This window comes from Schistocerca americana, chromosome 1, assembly GCF_021461395.2.
Source record: "Schistocerca americana isolate TAMUIC-IGC-003095 chromosome 1, iqSchAmer2.1, whole genome shotgun sequence".
NCBI lineage: Eukaryota > Metazoa > Arthropoda > Insecta > Orthoptera > Acrididae > Schistocerca > Schistocerca americana.
This window is the reverse complement of record NC_060119.1, coordinates 816,522,783-816,543,436: the sequence shown is the minus strand read 5'-3', so window position 1 is coordinate 816,543,436 and position 20,654 is coordinate 816,522,783. Positions and strand designations below refer to the sequence as shown.

At 44.0% G+C, this 20,654-nt stretch overlaps 1 protein-coding gene across 1 annotated transcript in view; it reads right to left on the bottom strand.

The window, feature by feature from the left end:
- Window positions 1–20,654, bottom strand: part of LOC124594382 (proclotting enzyme) — a 157,809-nt gene that overhangs the window by 18,761 nt on the left and 118,394 nt on the right. Inside the window, exon 9 of the mRNA XM_047132754.1 lies at window positions 15,090–15,256. Within this exon, the coding sequence (XP_046988710.1) occupies window positions 15,090–15,256 (167 nt within the window). The remainder of the gene's footprint in view (window positions 1–15,089; window positions 15,257–20,654) is intronic.

Sequence of the window (20,654 nt, the reverse complement as noted above, 5' to 3'; positions counted from 1 at the left end):
CAGTCTTCGGACTTAAGACCACACAAACAACAAAATGTTAGTAGTCGTGAAAGTAAGAGCCATACGGGGTGGTCAGAACCAGTCTGAAGAGCATGGTAATAGTATTGCAGGGTCAGCTGTGCTGAGAAATAATTTTTAACAAAAAAATTTGATACTTTGCACCGTTTCCGATTTAATTAGAATTGAAGTTAGCCAATAACGCCTATGTACGTGCAAATACAAACAGCCTGCCAGAGACACTTTCCCCCAACATGTTCATCGTTTGGTTTCATCAAACTGAATTCCACTTCCGAAAAAGGCCCATTTTCAATGGAAATGAGCATTTTAACCACTGGTAACTCATTGACCCACAGATGTCTGTGCGTTACCGCATTTTAGAGCGTGCTAGTAGTAGTAGTAGTAGTAGTAGTAGTAGTAATTGAAGCACTAGCTCGCGCTAAAATGCGGTAATGCACAGACATCTGTGGGTCAATGTGTTACCAGTTGTTAAAATGCTTCGATTGTGGATATAAAATGTAGACTGGCAATGGCAAGGAAAGCGTATCTGAAGAAGAGAAATTCGTTAACATCGAATATAGATTTAAGTGTCAGGAAGTCGTTTCTAAAAGTATTTGTATGGAGTGTGGTCATGTATGGAAGTGAAACGTGGACGATAAATGGTTTGGACAAGAAGAGAATAGAAGCTCTCGAAATGTGGTGCTACAGAAAAATGCTGAAGATTAGATGGGTAGATCACATAATTAATGAGGAGGTATTGAATAGAATTGGGGAGAAGAGAAATTTGTGGCACACCTTGACTAGAAGAAGGGATCGATTGGTAGAACATGTTCTGAGGCATCAAGGGATCACCAATTTAGTACTGGAGGGCAGTGTGGAAGGTAAAAATCGTGGAGGGAGACCAAGAGATGAATATACTAAGCAGATTCAGAAGGATGTAGGCTGCAGTAGGTACTGGGACATAAAGAAGCTTGCACAGGATAGAGTAGCATGGAGAGCTGCATCTGTACTGAAGACCACAACAACAACAACAACAACAGTGTTTCAATTTGCAAGCTCATTTACCTGATTGGCTAACGTCAGTGCTAATGAAATCCGAAACGGGGTAACGTACCGAATTTTTTTTTCTTAACAATTATTTCTCAGCACAGCGTACTTTGCAACACCCTTGGAAGCTTTTCAGGTTGTTACTGATCACGTTTGTATAGCAGTATCCAAGGGGTATTTTGAGCCGCTTAACTGGGGTGGTTTTCTTTCTTCGGGCACAACAGAAATACATTAGACCTAATAGCAACAAACAGACCTGACATATTTGAGGACGTCCATATTGAATCTGGAATCAGCGACCATGAGGCAACTGCACCAACAATGATTACTGATGTATAAAAGGCAGATAAAACAAAAATAACGACTAACATGTTCAGTAAGCTACTTAAAGACGTAGTCTCGTCTTATCTCAAAGAAGAAATCCAGTTATTCGACCCTGAGCAAGAGCAAGAGGAATAATTGCGTCTTAAGTTTAAAAGAAAAGTTAACCATGCACTGGATAGCTATGTATCTAGAAGAAAAGTTCGTGATTAGAAGGATCCTCCATGGTATTCATTCACTGTAAAAACCTTCTGAAGAAAAAGTGACTACTGTATAATAGGTGTAAAATAAAGCCAAGGGCTATAATAGACGCTGAATGAAAAACATTTTTCTCTCAAGAGGGCTATGTATGAAGCCGAATCTTATTGAAAGATTTTGTCATACGTATAGGCTGCCAGTGGCACCACAGTTAGTGTCCAGGCACTGTTGTATGACACAGGAGGTGAAACTGAAGGGAGCAAAGCAAAAGTAGAATTGCTGAATTATGTTTCAACGTATTCCTTTACTAACGAAGAGGCAGAAATACTGCGCCACCTTTCTTCCCGCGCCACTGCAAAAATGCATAAACAGGTAGTTTAGTGTCGGAAAAAGCTAAAATCTCTAAGAAACCTGTCATATTCTATACAAAATTTGCAGCAGACTTGGCTCACCACAGATTATCACAGAAACGATCCAGGTTGAGCTTTACATACGCGACCCATAAAGGAAGCAAGGAAGTTTAACGTTTAACGTCGTGTCGACGACGAGGATATTAGAGATGGAACAAATTCTTGAATTTAGCAAGGAAATCGAACGTGACCTTCCCAGAGGAACCTTTCCGGAATTTTTCTTAAGGAATTTAGGGAAACCACGAAAAAAAACTGAGTTTCGATGGTCGGACGGCGATCTGAAGCGCTGTCCTCCTGAATTCGAGTCCAAAGTCTTAACTACTGCGACATTTCGCTCATTTACGATCTACGACGCAACAGGATGCGGGAAGATTAAAAATACTATAGAAAAGTGCAGATAGATATAAAAGGTTTTATGTAAGTCATGAGTCTTATCTGGAAAACTCAGGCTATAATGCGAAAAGTAGTGGTCCAGGTTAGAGCCGAGTTGTTGTTCAATAAGCAGTTTTAATTCGTAAGGAAGTTTCTGAAGAACCTACATTCCGTTTCAGAGTAACAGATTCACTTTACATTCCTTTTCTTATTCATTAACTTTTTCTGGCGCATGGAAATAATGCTACATTACATGGAGAACCTTCAAGCTAAGTACTAGGCGTTACGTAACTCCTCCGTGACATTGGCGGCCGGTACGCTATACTGATGAGCAGAAAATAATTTCTTGACGCAGGTCGCCGCTTGCTTATGTCTGTATAAAGACAAAAATAATTATAGCACGCCGGTGCCTAGGTGTTTTCCGAACTAATGTTCGACCAAACTTCCGAGGCAAAGTAAATGTTGACTATAGAACATGGTTCAATGAGAACTCCTAACACCTTTTTGCTTCGCAATTCGTTGTAGGTACAGGTGTAACATATTGTGTAGCGAAGCCTATGGTAAGTCAAGTGACCGTTCTCTGTATCATGTCAGGCAGTGTATTTAGGGTACGTACGTGTAGGCACAAAAAGCAACGTGTTGTTTGCCAGAACGAGTTTTACGGAGAGAATTGATTGAACTCGAACTCTGTATGGTCCTAAGGGTTCACAAATTCTGAGTGTGAAGAATCTCTGTGCCACACTGTTATCACACAGAAAATCGACGCATCATCCGAAGATAGAAACACTGAAACATTGAAAGAAATATCAGATTACCGTTTGTTATTGGAATGTCACAAAACGACGACAATGCCAACACTTGATAGCTCTATCATTCCACACTTTCAGTATTCTTCTTTCGTGATTTTAGTGTTCTTTTATGGGTAGAGAAAATAGTACCTGTAACTGAGACATTGCCATCTGATAGTCATTCAAGTGCACAAAAGGGAAATAAAATTTGGGTCAAGAAAATCATCACATTTGTATTTAAATTTATAACTTGCACTGTCTTTACTTTCCCTAATTTTCCTCATTGGAATGAATATGGCTAGCATACTGGTCTCTGGTTGCAAATGTTAATTTTCTCCATTCAGAACCTCTACTTGCCCTTCGAATTAGCTCGTCTGTTATCCTCACAGACTGAGTGCATCCCACTTCAAACCTCTACCAAGGAAAAACCTTTTATGGTGAGGGAAATGGAACTCGAGTCTTTCGCATCTGTGTTAGACACTCTGACAGTTTACTTCAGAGGCTTCTTCCCTTGTTGGTCTTGTTGTAGAGGATTCCTGTTCCAATAGGCCGACGTCCATTACGTAAATTGAAAGTGGAGGGGAGAGAAAGGAAAGGAGAGGGAAGGAAATAATGATATCAGCTATGTCAGCTGCATCGGACTTTATGCGAAATCAACGACGACAGATGAACATGCCGTGTCGAATCGGACCCGAACCCAAGATTTTCTGCTTGCATGACAGTTGCGTTACCGACTGCGCCACCCGGACGCAGCTTTTACTGCAAATGCGTGGACTATCCCGACACTCTCCTGGCCAACTCACATTCACACCCAGCGCCACATATCCGCAATTGCCGTCCATGTCCCAGCTAGATACTCGCTAATTTTAGATTCCCGCTGGAGGTCGAACGTAAGTGTGCATCCGTACTGAAGGTTGTGGAATCATTGCCCACCAAGGCGAATCAGTTATATGAATGGCTGGTGTCTGTTCCTTTGGACATGTCCGAAGGAACAGATGCCTCGCAGTCATATAAACATTATTATGAAAGCTATGCTATCATCAAGATTATTCGTTGTTAATGTTGTTACAGTTGTGGTTTTTCAGTCTGATGACTAATACGATGCAGTTCTCATTGCTAGTCTGCCATTTGCAAGCGTCTCCATCTCTGAATAACTACTACAGCCTACGTCCATTGGAATCTGCTAACTGTATTCAAGCCTAAGTCTCCCTCTACATTTGTTATGTGCCGCCCTCTCTCCTCCACACTACTCACCGTTATCAAATTGACTAATCCGTGATGCTTGCGAATGTGTTCTGTAAACCGACCCCGGCTTTTAGTGAAGTTGTGTCATAGATTCTTTTTTCCCCAGTCCATTCGATACCTCCTCATTAGTTATTCGATTTACCCATCCAATATTCAGCAGTGTATTGCAGCATCACACTTCAAAAGCTTCTAGCCCCTTCATGTCTCAACTACTCATCGTCCACGTTTCACTTCCATTAAAGACTTCCCTCTAGACGAATAACTTCAGAAAAGATTTCCTTATATTTAAATTTATATTAAATGTTAGCAAATTCCCTTTTTCGTAAAAAGCTTTTCTTACGACAATCAATCTCCATTTCATATCCTCTCCACTTCGGCCATAGCAGTTATTTTTCTGTCCAAATAGCTAAACTCATTTATACTTAATTCCACCACATTCCATTACCCTTGTTTCACTTTTGTTGATGTTCATCTTATGTCCTCTTTTCAAGTCACTATCCATTCCGTTCAACTGCTCTTACAAATACTTTGCCGTCCCTGACACAATTACGATAACAACGACGAACTTCAAAGATGTAATTTCTTTTCCACTTCTTTTCCAAATTCCTCCTTGGTTTCCGTTACTGCTTGCTCACTGTACAGACAGAATAATACCGGGGATATGCTACAATCCTGTCTCACGCCTTTCCCAACTACTGCTTCCCTTTCTTGTACTTCGATCGTTATTACGGCAATCTTATTTTGTCCTTTTCGTGTCCTTCGACTCTTATAACTGCACTCTGGTTTCTGTACAACTTGTAAATAACCTTTCGCTCTCCGTATTTCATCCCTTCTATCTTAAAAATTTCAAAGCGTGTAGGCCACTCAACATTGTCAAATGTTTTCTCAAAATCTTCAGATGCTGTGAATATAAGTTTCCTTTCTCCTATGTATCTTCGATTATAACGCGTAAGTGTAAGATACCACTGCCTCGCGTGTTCCTACATTTCTTCTGGTCCCAAAATCTGCTTCTCTAAGTTTTTCCATTCTTCTGCTGGTTTTATCATGGATGGCGCTCTCAAGGAACTGAATAATTCCGAGGAAGTGTTGTCTACTTCAGGGGCCTTGTTTCCACTAAGGTCTTTAAGTGCTCTGTAAAATTTTTCTTCCTTCTCATTCTCACCTACATCCTCTACTTTTACTGTAATATTGTCCTCGAGCTTGTTTTCCTTACGTAGATCTTCTATATTCTCTTTCCACTTTACAGTTTTTCCTTCTTTGCTTAGTACTGTCTTGCCATCTCTCCTCTGTATAAAACTATTTCTCTTTTCTCCAAAGGTATCTTTATTTTTTATGCTGCCATCTACCTTTTCCCAAGTCACGAATATTTCTACAACCTGTATCCATTCATCCTTCACCATTTTGCATTTTTTGTCAGTCTCATTTTTAAACGTCCGTCTTTTCTTTCACCTGATTCATTTACTGCATTTTTGCACATTTCATCGTTCCATCAATGAAATTCAGTATCTTCTGTGTTTCATAAGAATTTCTGTCAGGCGTTGTCTTTCTATGTACATGGTCCTCTGCTGACTTCACTATTTAATCTCTCAAAATTATCCATTCCCTTCTATCGTATTTCTTTCCCCTCTTACCGTCAATCATTCCCTAATGCTGCCTCTCAAACTCTTAACAGCACATATTACACCTGTTAACAGCACAAATAAAATCTAGTTGAACTGGAAGTGACGATAATCAGTGTTAAGAATCTGTAGATACCTGCGGGCACCCTGTCTGGAGTACTTCCCATGGAGGTGTGCGCAGGAGGGTTCGCACAACAAAGAGGAAAATCATTTGGTCCTGTATATGATAAGCTCAGGGATGCAATTCTTCATTGGTCTCTTTCAGTCATTTGAGGACACATCTGGTAGTGTAGCAAGGCACATATCCATCGTTACTATGCAGGACATCCTGTGGAAGGGACATGATGGTTGGGTCGTAAGCAAATAGGCCAATAGTGCCGTCTACACGGTGTAATGGCACTAGAGCAGCCAGAAAGTGTGTCGTTTCTTTGTCATCAGACAAATTCAAGTCTTTTCCTTTGATGTGTTATGTACCAGGATTTGGTGCATACAGATGAAACAACAATCAAGTAGACCGGAAGTAATAACACGTTTATTCAGAGTACAGTTATAGGGAGAAATAACACTACCAAGCAAATGTATAGTGTATGTGGGTTATAAGAAAGAGATAACACTATCTTTCAACTCAATGAGAAGGTTCGTGATGAAGTCCTAGAACAGTGAGGTGTAGCACGAGGCCTACGTCTGTAAACCAGTGTCTGCCGAGAAAAGGACTCGTCAGGTCGGCGGAGGTCGCCGCTGGTCGGCTGTTACTCTCAATGAGGAACCACTGAGCGGTCGGCGCGATTTCCCAGCGTAATTCCCAACTATGATTGGCTTCTCGGACGCCGTGCGCCAGCCTGAGCATTGCTGAGGCGGAGGTATACAAAGCGGACTGTTCTCTGGTACGTGACTCGCGGAGGGAAATAGTTCCGCTGGCTGTGCCTCCTGCCATCGACTTTAACGCCACCAGACATCGAGACTAGCGCCTGCAGTGACCGCGTCCTGAGTTCCCGGCGATAACAAACCGCGTTGTTATTTTTGTCTTTGTTCTGTCTTGTCACCCGCAACTATTGCAGACACCTGTGCACATAGCGGACGACGCCTGAAGATAGGCCACCGAGGAACACAGGTGTACATATGGTTGCAATCCGGTCAGGGTGTAAGTGCAGATCCTTTCTACCTTGAGAACAACATGGCGAAGCCATCTTGCTAGTAGCCAAAGATCCTGCACGATGTACCGTCGCCATCAGACTGATTCTAACCCCAATTTTCAGAAGAGTTCGTTGATGAAAAGTGTAGACACGATCATCGGTACCTCCCTGTTTGTATGAAAAGTTATCTAAGAAAGATGTGAGCCACGGCGACTTTAATTTAGGCGGCATGGCATTCCGCTGGCGCCACTAACTACTTGGGTTGCCGATATCGGTATGATCATATGTCGCGAGCTAGGGTCTTTGGTCGAGTCGTGTGGTGGTGTATTGGGGGGCCCTGGAACAGTCAGTTGGCTGGAGGCCAAGTAGCTGGCAAGTTGATAGAATTGGAAGGAAAATCAGCATTGGCCGTATTTTGTTGTTTTATTGTCAGCAAAATCGATGTAAGTGACAGAAAATCGATTTTTCTGACAATAAAACAACAAAATACGGCCAATGCTGATTTTCCTTCCAATTCTATCCACTATTTGGTCGTGGTGCACACAACACGCCATGGAGTCGCCAATCAATAAGCTGGCAAGTTGTTGCTTTTGGGGGCCTCCGCCTGTCCGGTACGCCTGGCCGGTATGAACCTCGAGAAGCAACGAGTGGTTAAATCGGTCGGGGCAAGCCTTGCTGGCTAGCTTAAGGATCGATAGCGGCGAGTTTCGGGAAGAGCAGCCGATGTCGCGAGCAACCTTGTCGGCAAGTTCCTGGCCTACTCTGCAACCTTAAATTTTACGGCAGCTCGAATACTGCCTGTACATATTGGAGGCGATAAAACCCCGGCTTGGGGTCCTGCAAGTCACGGCTCCTTCACATCTGAGTGAAGTTAAGCGTTGTTTTCTTATTTTTTGGGTCTTTGATAGTGCAAGCCACGTCTGTGTTAATGTGAAACTGGACCTGGTATGATAACGCACCTCCGAGACACTGTTTGTATCATCATTGGTCAGTGTAACTGATCGCAATTTGTTTTTCCAGGCCATATTCCGTGCAAGTGTACCAATATTCTCTGTTACAAATTGAAGTGGCGAAATTAAATTTGTAGCATAATCTTTGTCGGAGGCAAAGCACCCACTGTAGATGAGTATGTCTTAACCCTCGTATCAGCAGGTGCTCATATTTCGTCTTATAACTTACAAGTAATTTTGAGGAGTGTTAAGCTTATAGTTTGTAAGTGTAGTCGCTTTCGTGATGAATTGACATTTCCTACATCTAAGGCATTCTCGTCTGTAGGCTTATTTGCGCCGATTTCTGTTCCCGCCTGACGTGTGTTGTAGCTTTAGCCGCGGATGAAGCGTTCCTGCTCCCTGGGTCCAGAGCACTTCCGTCGTCGCACGACCTCTCTGTTGGCCGCGTCGTGGTGGCTAAGGTTAAGTAAAACTGATCGTTTGATGTGTGCGTCGTTAGAGTGTCGCCGATTAATCGGAACCCATTAGTCTTTCCTGTTTGGTGAAATCAGCGAGCTCATGACGTTTAAAGCGCGTTCTGCGAGCCCGAAGTTACTCCTTGCTATACCTGCTCTTTAACTGCTCGTTTAAATCTTGAACCATTGTTGCTACTTATAGAGCACATTAAGTTTGAAGGCCTTTCACTTATCAATGTGAGCTGTTGAACCTTTCCTATGATCCACAGTCATTTGCTAGCTCCACTCATTGAATTGTGAGACTTGCCTGCTTCTTCCTTGTTGGCTGTGATAGCCGTCTGCTGCAGTTCTCAGCTTAGCTTGTATTTTGGGCAATTGTATATTTATTAGAGGTCTTTGCCACCGTTCTGCTGGTGTGTACCAGTTGGGAGTCGCATTTAAATTGTATGCCATCCCAGCTTTGACTTATTTTGGGGAATTGTGTATTTTATGGCTTAAGGCATTTTTATTAAGGGTTGTACGTTGTTAAGGCCTTTCCAAGAGCCACAGTCAGTGGCGTGACCTGCAACCCTTTCTGCAGATGCGCAAAACTATAGACCTATATCTCTGACGTCGATCTGTTGTAGAATTTTAGAACATGTTTTTTGCTCGAGTATCATGTCGTTTTTGGAAACCCAGAATCTACTATGTAGGAATCAACATGGATTCCGGAAACAGCGATCGTGTGAGACCCAACTCGCTTTATTTGTTCATGAGACCCAGAAAATATTAGATACAGGCTCCCAGGTAGATGCTATTTTTCTTCACTTCCGGAAGGCGTTCGATACAGTTCCGCACTGTCGCCTGATAAACAAAGTAAGAGCCTACGGAATATCAGACCGGCTGTGTGGCTGGATTGAAGAGTTTTTAGCAAACAGAACACAGCATGTTGTTATCAATGGAGAGACGTCTACAGACGTTAAAGTAACCTCTGGCGTGCCGCAGGGGAGTGTTATGGGACCATTGCTTTTCACAATATATATAAATGACCTAGTAGATAGTGTCAGAAGTTCCATGCGGCTTTTCGCGGATGATGCTGTAGTATACAGAGAAGTTGCAGCATTAGAAAATTTTAGCGAAATGCAGGAAGATCTGCAGCGGATAGGCACTTGGTGCAGGGAGTGGCAACTGTCCCTTAACATAGCTAAATGTAATGTATTGCGAATACATAGAAAGAAGGATCCTTTATTATATGATTATATGATAGCGGAACAAACACTGGTAGCAGTTACTTCTGTAAAATATCTGGGAGTATGCGTGCGGAACGATTTGAAGTGGAATGATCATATAAAATTTATTGTTGGTAAGGCGGGTACCAGGTTGAGATTCATTGGGAGAGTGCTTAGAAAATGTAGTCCATCAACAAAGGAGGTGGCTTACAAAACACTCGTTCGACCTATACTTGAGTATTGCTCATCAGTGTGGGATCCGTACCAGATCGGTTTGACGGAGGAGATAGAGAAGATCCAAAGAAGAGCGGCGCGTTTTGTCACAGGGTTATTTGGTAAGCGTGATAGCGTTACGGAGATGTTTAATAAACTCAAGTGGCAGACTCTGCAAGAGACGCGCTCTGCATGGCGGTGTAGATTGCTCGCCAGGTTTCGAGAGGGTGCGTTTCTGGATGAGGTATCGAATATATTGCTTCCCCGTACGTATACCTCCCGAGGAGATCACGAATGTAAAATTAGAGAGATTCGAGCGCGCACGGAGGCTTTCAGACAGTCGTTCTTCCCGCGAACCATACGCGACTGGAACAGGAAAGGGAGGTAATGACAGTGGCATGTAAAGTGCCCTCCGCCACACACCGTTGGGTGGCTTGCGGAGTATAAATGTAGATGTAGATGTAGATGGGCGTTGTCCAGTTTTGTAACGTGTTATCCATGCTTGGAAACTGTTAGTACATTTAGTACCTGTCAGTGTAATTCACTCTACTGATAAAATTGCTTGTTGAACCCGCTTGCAGCGACACCTAACTGGCGTGACTTCCTTCTTGTACCTGGGAAGTGTGTGCCCTTGGTTTGAAGCCCTGCCGTTAATGGTACAAACTGTTAAAGTTGTTATTAATGGATTGAGCCTGTTCAAGTTTTTAAAATGATTGTGAGCGTTGTTATTCTTTTAACAAGGTTTTTGAAATTGTAATAATAATGTTTTTAAGCAATAAAGCGTATTCCATGAAACACCAAATAACGAAATATGCAGGTCCACCTTCCAGGTGGTTGTGAGGTATCAAGTGTCGGCATGCCCATTATTCATGTCTAATAGCCCTGGTAATTTTCAGTAGCGTTATCTAAAATGTGTCTTCAGTCTTCTCAAAATATTTTTTTGGCACTGATTAATATTAACGTTTCATAATCTACGTAGTTTTGCAAGTAGTCTCCCTCCCTCTCCCCCCCCCCCCCTCTCCCAAGTCATTCTCCAAACCTGCCGGCCTAGGATCATAGACATTTTTGTGATCAGGAGGAAACATTTGCTTCAGCCATGTAAGGAGTGAGCGAATTTGATAGATTCAGAAACGTAGCACCAGTACTGTTACAGGGTTTATATATTTTGCAATCGCGATTTCAGTATTTTTGCCTTTCTTAGGTGATAACCTTCCATGAGGGGCATGAATACGTATCCTTTAATGTTTTTCACGTTGTTTTGGTATCCAACGATATTCACATAGTCCACTTCACCTGTTTAAGGAAAAAAGGAGATTCATCGCCTGTAGAAAGATGTGACACTCCTTATAATAGTTCCTTCCGAATTAAATGTGAGGTCTGCACCATTTTTTGCGTATGCCGTGTATGACATGTAACTACTGCATAGACGCAAAATAGTGCAGCATTCACGTTTAATTCGGTAGGAATTATTATAAAGAGTATCACAATCTCCTTTTAAACAGACGACGATAAATTTTGTAAAATACATGAGCATGATCAGATGTGAGGATGATGTTCTTTTCACAGTAAACAATGTGTTATTCTACACTTCATGGGTTATTTCAGAAGAGCACCCATGCCATAATCGCAAATGTGAAATAAATCGAGAAAGAGTACTGTAAGATATACACTCCTGGAAATTGAAATAAGAACACCGTGAATTCTTTGTCCCAGGAAGGGGAAACTTTATTGACACATTCCTGGGGTCACATACATCACATGATCACACTGACAGAACCACAGGCACATAGACACAGGCAACAGAGCATGCACAATGTCGGCACTAGTACAGTGTATATCCACCTTTCGCAGCAATGCAGGCTGCTATTCTCCCATGGAGACGATCGTAGAGATGCTGGATGTAGTCCTGTGGAACGGCATGCCATGCCATTTCCACCTGGCGCCTCAGTTGGACCAGCGTTCGTGCTGGACGTGCAGACCGCGTGAGACGACGCTTCATCCAGTCCCAAACATGTTCAATGGGGGACAGATCCGGAGATCTTGCTGGCCAGGGTAGTTGACTTACACCTTCTAGAGCACGTTGGGTGGCACGGGATACATGCGGACGTGCATTGTCCTGTTAGAACAGCAAGTTCCCTTGCCGGTCTAGGAATGGTAGAACGATGGGTTCGATGACGGTTTGGATGTACCGTGCACTATTCAGTGTCCCCTCGACGATCACCAGTGGTGTACGGCCAGTGTAGGAGATCGCTCCCCACACCATGATGCCGGGTGTTGGCCCTGTGTGCCTCGGTCGTATGCAGTCCTGATTGTGGCGCTCACCTGCACGGCGCCAAACACGCATACGACCATCATTGGCACCAAGGCAGAAGCGACTCTCATCGCTGAAGACGACACGTCTCCATTCGTCCCTCCATTCACGCCTGTCGCGACACCACTGGAGGCGGGCTGCACGATGTTGGGGCGTGAGCGGAAGACGGCCTAACGGTGTGCGGGACCGTAGCCCAGCTTCATGGAGACGGTTGCGAATGGTCCTCGCCGATACCCCAGGAGCAACAGTGTCCCTTATTTGCTGGGAAGTGGCGGTGCGGTCCCCTACGGCACTGCGTAGGATCCTACGGTCTTGGCGTGCATCCGTGCGTCGCTGCGGTCCGGTCCCAGGTCGACGGGCACGTGCAGCTTCCGCCGACCACTGGCGACAACATCGATGTACTGTGGAGACCTCACGCCCCACGTGTTGAGCAATTCGGCGGTACGTCCACCCGGCCTCCCGCATGCCCACTATACGCCCTCGCTCAAAGTCCGTCAACTGCACATATGGTTCACGTCCACGCTGTCGCGGCATGCTACCAGTGTTAAAGACTGCGATGGAGCTCCGTATGCCACGGCAAACTGGCTGACACTGACGGCGGCGGTGCACAAATGCTGCGCAGCTAGCGCCATTCGACGGCCAACACCGCGGTTCCTGGTGTGTACGCTGTGCCGTGTGTGTGATCATTGCTTGTACAGCCCTCTCGCAGTGTCCGGAGCAAGTATGGTGGGTCTGACACACCGGTGTCAATGTGTTCTTTTTTCCATTTCCAGGAGTGTATTACAATCGATATGGTATACAGTAGTAAATCATACGCATTACGCATTGTTGGTTCTCTGTAACTTACGGAATTGAGCGCACCTATTTTCAGCAGGAACATTGCTTCCTGTTTTAAGCTGACCAATGTGGTCATGTGCTATTGGTGTCACACGCGGAACGGTTACGTCCAATTGAACAGTTTGTTAACCTGATGAAATATGAGTTTGGAAGTAGAGCAACAGTGAGTAATTATTTGGTTTATTCGCAGAGGATGCGAGTAATTACACCCGGGATCAGTCAGTAGCGCCCATTTGTAAGATGTATTATTACTTGAATAGTTTTTAAGGCACCGTGAACTGTCGCAGCGCGCAAATATATTTGGAAAACCAGTACAACAATGGCAAATTTCACTCAGGAAATGGAATAAATTTAACTGTTAATAGGGACGTTGTTGGGTCCAGGCATTGTTAGGCAGTGTGTGACTCACCAAATCAATAAACGAAGTACGAGAGCTATTCGGAAAGTAAGGTCCGATTGGTCGCAAAATGGAAACTACGGCGAAAGTCAAAAATGTTTTATTTGAAACAATTAGCTGCACCTTACAGTTCACTGTAGCCGCTACGACCTATATATTTGTGAGAGTGCTGTACCAACTTCCCAATACCCTCGCCACAGAAGGCAGCCTCCTATGTTTTCCGCCAATTCATTATCCTCGTCTATAGCTCGTTGTCTGTGCGAAAATGTTATCTTCATGTTAACAGCGGTTCATGTGAGCAGAGATGAAACTCAAGGGGAGCTAATTAAATGCTGTATTGTGAGTGATGAAACACCTTCCATCGAAAACGCTGCAGGAGCATGTTTAGTGCTCCTGTTGTGTGCGGCCGAGAACTGTCATGAAGAATGAAACGTGTGACAATTATGATACGTGGCTGTATGACATCAGGCAAAACCTTTCACCAGACCCTCATACTTGGCGGGAGACTGTTGTTCTAGGCATCTTTATGTGCTCCCTGTGTGATCAGAACTGCAAAGAGCGAAGCTACCCGATCGACAGGCATACCAGAGACACTGCCCAACACATCTGTGCAAAGCTTCATCGGATTTTCACTGTGCTTTCCATTTTGCTCCCAATCGGACCTTATTTTCCAAACAGCCCTCGTAAAATGGTTCGCACTGTTATTCTTTGACAGCAAAATTTTTGGACTTAAATTTCGTAACTTAAATATTCGTACAGTAACGAGACTTTTTTTTTTAAGCAGCATGGTCAGATTTGGCAACGAAGCTTGAAGTCTCAGTTAACTATCCAACTATGCCTTACTCATGCCCGATCGCCGCAAACTAAACTCTTGCAGTGAAAGTTGAGCAATATGTTACAGTACAGGCATATCATGTTGTGATTTCTGTAATACTGTAGCACTGTGGACGCAATTAAACAAGAAATAATACGTAAATCAGTCCACTACTCTCATTGTGTACCTTGTTTCCTCTTCTTCCTTTTTTTGTCTAACAACCACATAAAGTGTGCATACTGCATAAGCTTTCAGCCGTACTTCATAGTTTTCATTCTTGTGCTATTTCAGATCTAGCCCATTGAAGACCAATGTTATTTTCAGCCAATCCGCAGAAAGGCATTCGGTAACTTCGGCGGGTTAGCACTAGCAAGGATTTTGCCACTGCACAGTATAACAGTTTACCAGTTCGAACGAAATATGCATAGTACTATTACTTTTAAAACCAGCATAAACAAAATTAATCATCAGCTAAAGTGACTGTTGTCTGCCGTAATTGTGCAGCAGGTAGCAAGATAATAGAAAAGAGTCCCTGGTATCAGGGCCATATGTATCCCAAACAGAGTTTTTTTTTTCCTCCCCTTGTGTAGCTTCCTTGGCAGTGCATATCCTATGACACAGTCCGTGAACCATTCGCTGTAGTCCTCGTATCAAGCAGCAGATCGTGATAACATAAATGGACGGTGTGGAGAAGACTAGGTGGGCACGTTTTCAGTGTACAGTACAGCGGCTACTGGCTAGCAGGTTGTAGAGTGTGTGAGTAGGCGGCGCTACCGTAGTGGGTGCTGCCCCAGCCGACGACGGTGGGCCGCGTCCCGACGAAGGGCTCGTCGCGCAGCTCGTTGTCCGGCAGGCAGATGGGGATGGAGTAGCGAGAGCGACGCACCGGCCGCTCCAGCTCCAGCAGCGCGATGTCGTGGTAGTAGCCCACGCGGTTGAACCTGGAAAACGGCCAGGCGTCATCTCAACGTGCTCTCTTCTGCGTTCTTATCAGCCAACACTCCACTGGCGGCTAACTGTCTCTTTTGCGTAATATTTGAGATTATTATTGACATCAGCAACATCGTCATGACACTTTTCTACATTTATACCGCATTTTTTACACAAATACATTGGAAAACTTAGTAGTAAAACCTGTGTACTGTCTTTTCAATAGCATTTTTAATACGCCAATGTACCTTTTGAGGTCACAGCTTTATCACCAGCGCTTCAGTCTTACGTAATTGATTTCAACATATCAAACTATGTATCTGACAAGAGTGGAGAACCTTATTATTTTTCTGTAGAATATGAGAGTAAAATTTTTTTTAAAGATTAAGTTGCGTTGTATTACATATAAGTTACTTATTTTCTTTGTGCTATTGAAATATCCATGCAGTTTGTGAATTTTGTGCATTTATCAATATTCCTTTGTGTTCTACAGACTGTCCCAGGGAGAATGGTCAATAATGAGGGACATAACAGAAAAGCTCATTTGAAGCAAAAACCAAGAGATTTAGTATATTGCGCGAAACAAATATTTTTTCCACGTTCCCGTTTTTCATCTGGACATGTAGTTCAACGACCAGTGCAAGAACATTTCGTTGAAATGGTGCAAAGTAATCCTATTACCAGCACACGGTGACCTTTTGTACGTATCAGTGTACCACGAACACGTGCATGGCAAACATTACGTGCGGTAAACTTTTTAACTCATAATGTATAGAACTCATGTTGTAATATTTACTAACTATTGTGCTGTAAACATGTGTAAAGCCGACAATGTTCGCCGGCCGCTGTGGCCTAGCGGTTCTAGGGGCTTCAGTCTGGAACCGCTCGACCGCTACGGTCGCAGGTTCGAATCCTGCCTCGGGCATCGATGTGTGTGATGTCCTTAGGTTAGTTAGGTTTAAGTAGTTCTAAGTTCTAGTGGACTGATGACCTCTGATGCTAAGTCCCATAGTGCTCGGAGCCGTTTGAACCATTTTGAACCGACAATGTTTTGAATAACACAGAAAATAAATAACTATTTATATGAAATGTGATGTATCTCGGAAACCATTCGGACTAGAGCACATGTCCATATGAAGATTTTTTCGTCATACGCTCGTTCTTGTCATATCCCTGAATATTGATCATTCCTCCTGGATCACCCTGCGAAATACTTCGTCAAGTACCGCAAGGTTTAATGTTGCAGAATGCTAAGAGTGAACGAGCCAGTATCAGTGCGATTACACCTTGAAAGAGGACACAAAGCATCAGTTTCAGTAAGTCTACAGTAGCTCCACCTGTCAACCAGAAGGATATCAGTTGGTGGTTACTGAAGGGAGCGATAAACGCAGTAAGCCATGGAGTGACCAGCCCTGATGAATAACATATGGCATAATGACAAGATGTGACCTAATCTGAAACTTGAAAATGTTGCTTCTCGATTAAAGCGTTGCGGAGTCAAACTGGATTACAGACAAGTGGACCAACTGTCGTACAGTCTGACGAGAGGACACGGCATTGACGCTCAACTGAACGCCGGGTCGAAAGTATCGAAAAAGGGCGGAAATAGTGCGAGCTGGTGATTCGGAAACAACCGCCCATTGTGAGGGAAACGTAAAAGGAGAAGCTGCGATACTCCATGGAAGCACTGCCGTTAAAAACTGATGTAAAGAAAGCCTCTCACTACACGTGACAACTAACAGATACTCCCCCATCCATATGTTGCAACTTTACCTAACAACAGATAAAGAAATGAAAGAATACATGGTGTTCACTTCACTAGAAACACGGGCCGCTAGTATCCCAACTGTTGTCTACAGAGCTCGAACAACTAACTCATTAATTAAGTGACTTCCGCCCCCGGTAGCTGAGTGGTCAGCGTAACAGAATGTCAATCGTAAGGGCCTGGGTTCGATTCCCGGCTGGGTCGGAGATTTTCTCCACTCAGGAACTGGGTGTAGTGTTGTCCTAATCATCATCATTTCATCCCCATCAATGCGCAAGTCGCCGAAGTGGCGTCAAATTGATAGACTTGAACCCCGCGAACGGTCTACCCGACGGGAGGCCCTAGTCACACGACATTTAATTTAATTTAGTGACAGGGGTATCTTGCATCAGACAAAATTCATTATTGTCTACATCAACAGTAAGAGGGGTGCAAAGATCACATGCACAAGAAATCATGAAACTCACAAAATAGAAGAAGTAAGAAAATAAACTGAGCGGACACTATGAGATATTACCGTTGTGCACAGAAAGCTACTCAGGTATAAGGGAACGTTCACTACATAAGTTACATATACATAAACTATCACGTCAAAGTACACTACGCAATGTCGCACGCAGGAAAATATTATTGTTATCTAGCGCACTTAAGATATATGGGAATTTGAATCAAATGGCTCTGAGCACTATGGGACTCAACTGCTGTGGTCATAAGTCCCCTAGAACTTAGAACTACTTAAACCTAATTAACCTAAGGACAGCACACAACACCCAGCCATCACGAGGCAGAGAAAATCCCTGACCCCGCCGGGAATCGAACCCAGGAACCCGGGCGTGGGAAACGAGAACGCTACCGCACGACCACTAGATGCGGGCATGGGAATTTGACCCTACCGCCAGAGCGTAATAAGACCAGGCCGCCCTCCAGTACAGCCCTATGACAACTTATAAACACGAAAAATGGCAGCCATTAATTGGCTTGACATAAAATCAGCGTGGAAAATAATGGCAATCTTTGGTGAATCTACAACAAATCCAACACTAAAAGATAATTTAATATTAATGGTTTGGAGGAAGATACGTAATTCCTCAGAGACAGCCGTAAGAAAGTGAGGATCCGCTCGAATCCCAGTTACGGCAATCTTTGGTTAGTGTGTTAATTTGCTTACTCTGTAGAAAATACGAATTTAATATAACAATCATTTCACGATTTCGTGATTTACAAAGACCTGCAACTTTCATTATCATCATCATTCTACAAGGGACGGAAAATGGGTAAAAGTCTCTCATTTTCGGCCACCTCCTCCAAAGCAGCTAGGGAAGTCACTTAATTAATGAGTTAGTTGATCGAGCTCTGTAGACAACAGTTGGGATACTAGCGGCCCGTTTTTTGTAGTGAAGTGAACACCATGTACTCTTTCATTTCTTTATCTGTTGTTAGGTAAAGTTGCAACATATAGGTGGGGGAGTATCTGTTAGTTGTCACGTGTAGTGAGATCATCGCTGGTTCATGGTATGGAGTCATGGTCTGCTTCGTGTTTCAACGGTTTTGAATATGTTTTACGATGAGGGCATTTGTGAAGATAAATCTAGTTATATTCTGCAAACTACTCCTTCGCCATCGTTGATATATGTATAGAATACTGGTCCTGCTAAAAACAGATTAAAACCGCGGGTTATAGTTCCTGCACTAAATGGGACCATAAGAGGACTGTTTTTCTTTCAACCTCTGATCGGTCGTGAAATGAAAACCCTAGTCAAAGTCAAAAATGTTTTATTTGCAACACTTAGCTAGATATTCCACCTAATTCTCTGCACAGTCGCCGCTCTGACATAGACGTTTGTCGTAGCGTTGTACCAACTTCCCCATACCCACGTACCGAGCGAGGTGGCACAGTGGCTAGGACACTGGACTCGCATTCGGGAGGACGACGGTTCAATCCCGCGTCCGGCCATCCTGATTTAAGTTTTCCGCGATGTCCCTAAATCGCTCCAGGCAAATGCTGGTATGGTTCCTTTGGAAGGGCACTGCCGACTTCCTTCCCCGTCCTTTCCTGGATACAGGCTCCCAGGTAGATGCTATTTTCCTTGACTTCCGGAAGGCGTTCGATACAGTTCCGCACTGTCGCCTGATAAACAAAGTAAGAGCCTTCGGAATATCAGACCAGCTGAGTGGCTGGATTGAAGAGTGCTTAGCAAACAGAAGACAGTATGTTGTTCTCAATGGAGAGACGTCTACAGACGTTAAAGGAACCTCTGGCGTGCCACAGGGATGTGTTATAGGACCATTGCTTTTCACAATATGTATAAATGACCTAGTAGTTAGTGTCGGAAGTTCAATGCGGCTTTTCGCGGATGATGCTGCAGTATACAGAGAAGTTGCAGCATTAGAAAATTTTAGCGAAATGCAGGAAGATCTGCAGCGGATAGGCACTTGGTGCAGGGAGTGGCAACTGACCCTTAACATAGATAAATGCAACGTATTGCGAATACATAGAAAGAAGGATCCTTTATTGTATGATTATATCATAGCGGAACAAACACTGGTAGCAGTCACTTCTGTAAAATATCTGGGAGTATGCGTGCGGAACGATTTGAAGTGGAATGATCATATAAAAGTAATTGTTGGTAAGGCGGGTGCCAGGTTGAGATTCATTGGGAGAGTCCTTAGAAAATATAGTCCATCAACAAAGGAGGTGGCTTACAAAACACTCGTTCGACCTATACTTGAGTATTGCTCATCAGTGTGGGATCCGTACCAGATCGGGTTGACGGAGGAGATAGAGAAGATCCAAAGAAGAACGGCGCGTTTCGTCACAGGGTTATTTGGTAAGCGTGATAGCGTTACGAAGATGTTTAGCGAACTCCAGTGGCAGACTCTGGAAGAGAGGCGCTCTGCGTGGCGGTGTAGCTTGCTGTCCAGGTTTCGAGAGAGTGTGTTTCTGGATGAGGTATCGAATATATTGCTTCCCCGTACGTATACCTCCAGAGGAGATCACGAATGTAAAATTAGAGAGATTCGGGCGCGCACGGAGGCTTTCCGGCAGTCGTTCTTCCCGCGAACCATACGCGACTTGAACAGGAAATGGAGGTAATGACAGTGGCACGTAAAGTGCCCCCCGCCACGCACCGCTGGGTGGCTTGCGAAGTCTAAATGTAGATGTTGATGGAGATATAGATGACACCGATGACCTCGCTGTCTGGTCTCCTCCCCCAAACAACCCAACCCAACTCCAACCATACCCACGCCATAGAACGCAGCCGCCTGCGCTTTCCGCTACTTCTTTAGACCGATCTGCGACTCGTTGTTTGTGCCAGAATGCTGCCCCCATAGGCAGCAGTTCGTCTGAGCAAAGAGATGAAAATCAGAAGGAGTCATGTCCGAGATGTATGCTGCGAGGTCAAACACTTCCCATGAAAACGTTGCAAGAGAGTCGTTGTTAAAGCTGCTGTGAGTTCCTGCAATACTGCCGCAGTTTGCAGTCACGAATGATAGTTACGTTATTTGGGATTAATGGAATCAGGCGAAAACCCTCACCGAATGACAGCACCCGCTTCACACTTGTCGGAGACCTCTTTTTTTAAGACATCTTTATTAGTTCACTGTGTGCTCGTGACTGAAAAGTGCGAAGTAACGCAACCGAC